Here is a 2,005-nt window from a genome sequence, read left to right as displayed (position 1 = left end):
TCATTGTATTGCTGCGAATAATGAGGATCTAAGAGCAGTAGTTGATGAAGGCATAGTAAGGCTCTTGCAACAACACCTGCATAATAACAGAGAAGGAGCGCACGCCATTCTCGTCAATAAAGCTCCTCTTGCTGAACATTGACTTTTACAATAATCACGTGTACAAAGGCTGCAACTGGTTATGGGGTTTGGTATAAAAGCCTCCCCGGCTTTGCAGATATTTATTGGAGGTGTTGGTGGAGGTGGTGATGGGGATGGAGGAGGAGGCGAGGGTGGTGGGGGGGAAGGAGGAGGGGGGGATGGGGACGGAGGAGGAGGCGAGGGTGGTGGTGGTGGTGGGGACGGAGGGGGAGGTGAGGGCGGCGGTGGTGGGGGAGATGGAGGTGGAGGTGAGGGTGTGGTGGTGGTGGGGATGGAGGAGGAGGCGAGGGTGGTGGAGGTGGTGGGGACGGAGGGGGAGGTGAGGGCGGTGGTGGTGGGGGAGATGGAGGTGGAGGTGAGGGTGGTGGTGGTGGTGGGGATGGAGGAGGAGGCGAGGGTGGTGGAGGTGGTGGGGACGGAGGTGGGGGTGAAGGTGACATATTTTTGCAGCAGCAATCGCAGTCCAGACTCGCACCGGGTCCTGGCCTTCCCTTTCGGGTGCATTTCTGATTCACTACCACGCTTTTGATTTTGGCACACTGGTCTCTGCAATTACCCTGACAACAGATGCAATTGTGCGTTGGCCAGCACTTGACGTATATGTATTTGTCGCGTGGATTACACACCTCTTGTCCACCCAATGATGACGTGATCACAGTTACCTCCCATGGAGGCAAAATCTCGGTTACCTCCCATCGAGCCAATGCCACCTCTACAGTATGATCATCGAATGAAAATATGATCAACTTTACAGAAATAGATAATATATCACACATATAAAATATATGCGATTTGCACAGAGGAAAAGAGAAATAGTAATAAAAAGCTACAGAAATACTTACCTGATGATAATATGCTAGCAACCGAGATGAGAAAAATTGCAACAAAACAGATCTTCTTGGTTGCCATCATTCAGATGACTTGAATTGAAATGTAGAAACTCTTGTTCTTTGGGTACTTAGGTTGGTTGAATGCAGATAACAATCGAATTCGAGGTCTATTTATAGTAAAAATAGATCTAACTTCACTGTATATGCAGGTGTTGTTGAATGTTTGTCTTTTGTTTCTAGTCTGTGTCATATTAATTTATGTAAATGTTCAGCTAGATGCTCTCCGTGAAAATTGGCTACTTAAACTGAGATTCCTCCGTTGTATATCACGTGAAGTACTTCTAACTTGATTTGTACATAGAGCCCAAAGACAAAAACATGGTGCATGACAAACTCACAAGGCATCTTGTGTAGCTGTAACAACCATAAATAGCCAAAAAGATATCATAAAATATGAATGGTATGAAATTAGAGGGAAGACAAAGGTTAAAGTGGTTCATTCGACCTACCTCCACTGAAAAATCCCATAGGATGAATAACATAGATCACCAGAATACCCTGTGATATGATTTACAATTACGTATAATTCTTGTATATAGGATGAAGGATAAACTACCCAGTAACCCTAAATCTTGATAACCAACTATCTTGACTGAAGATGACTTGGTTTTTCTAGGATATCTTCAAATATCTCGATTAATTCACAACCACATATACGTGGCATAAAAGATACGAATATTGAAATTAAAATGCACTGTTTTCGTTTTTGGAGCAGAGTTATTATCACTTTTTATTTTCGCATAAAAACATGCCAAATTAAAAAAAATGATAGTAGCTTTTTGTTTCAAAAGGAAGAATATAAGTTTTGGAGAGAGATGGTGTGTTTTTGTGCGCTGAACAATACTACACATGGTACAGTATTGGACGAAACTAGAACTCAAAGCTAACAGTTTTCAAGTTTTTGAAACCACAATAAATCATTTCGTAAACGGTTTAGTGCAAAAACTGTTCGGTGTAAAATCGTAGATTTAGGA

At 42.8% G+C, this 2,005-nt stretch overlaps 1 protein-coding gene across 1 annotated transcript; it reads right to left on the bottom strand.

Moving 5' to 3' along the window:
* On the bottom strand, positions 1-1,110 carry LOC113339614 (chitin-binding lectin 1-like). The gene is made up of 3 exons (XM_026584856.1): positions 984-1,110; positions 451-853; positions 1-76 (listed from the first exon to the last, which is right to left on the bottom strand). Exons 1-3 carry the CDS (start codon positions 1,051-1,053, stop codon positions 1-3), a joined length of 549 nt encoding a protein of 182 aa, XP_026440641.1. The 5' UTR covers positions 1,054-1,110.
* Between the last annotated feature and the right edge of the window lie 895 nt (positions 1,111-2,005).

This window comes from Papaver somniferum, unplaced genomic scaffold, assembly GCF_003573695.1.
Source record: "Papaver somniferum cultivar HN1 unplaced genomic scaffold, ASM357369v1 unplaced-scaffold_21, whole genome shotgun sequence".
Lineage (NCBI taxonomy): Eukaryota > Viridiplantae > Streptophyta > Magnoliopsida > Ranunculales > Papaveraceae > Papaver > Papaver somniferum.
The sequence above is the reverse complement of the archived record's forward strand: the minus strand, read 5'-3'. Positions and strand labels throughout refer to the sequence as shown.

What these genes read in the sequence shown, in the direction of transcription:
- LOC113339614 (XM_026584856.1), bottom strand. Translation starts at nt 1,053, where the DNA reads ATGATGGCAACCAAGAAGATCTGTTTTGTTGCAATTTTTCTCATCTCG. An exon ending in TGCTAGCATATTATCATCAG is followed by an intron (nt 854 to 983) that starts GTAAGTATTTCT and finishes ATCATACTGTAG; the next exon opens with AGGTGGCATTGGCTCGATGG. An exon ending in CCGCCCTCACCTCCCCCTCC is followed by an intron (nt 77 to 450) that starts GTCCCCACCACC and finishes GTTATTATGCAG; the next exon opens with GTGTTGTTGCAAGAGCCTTA.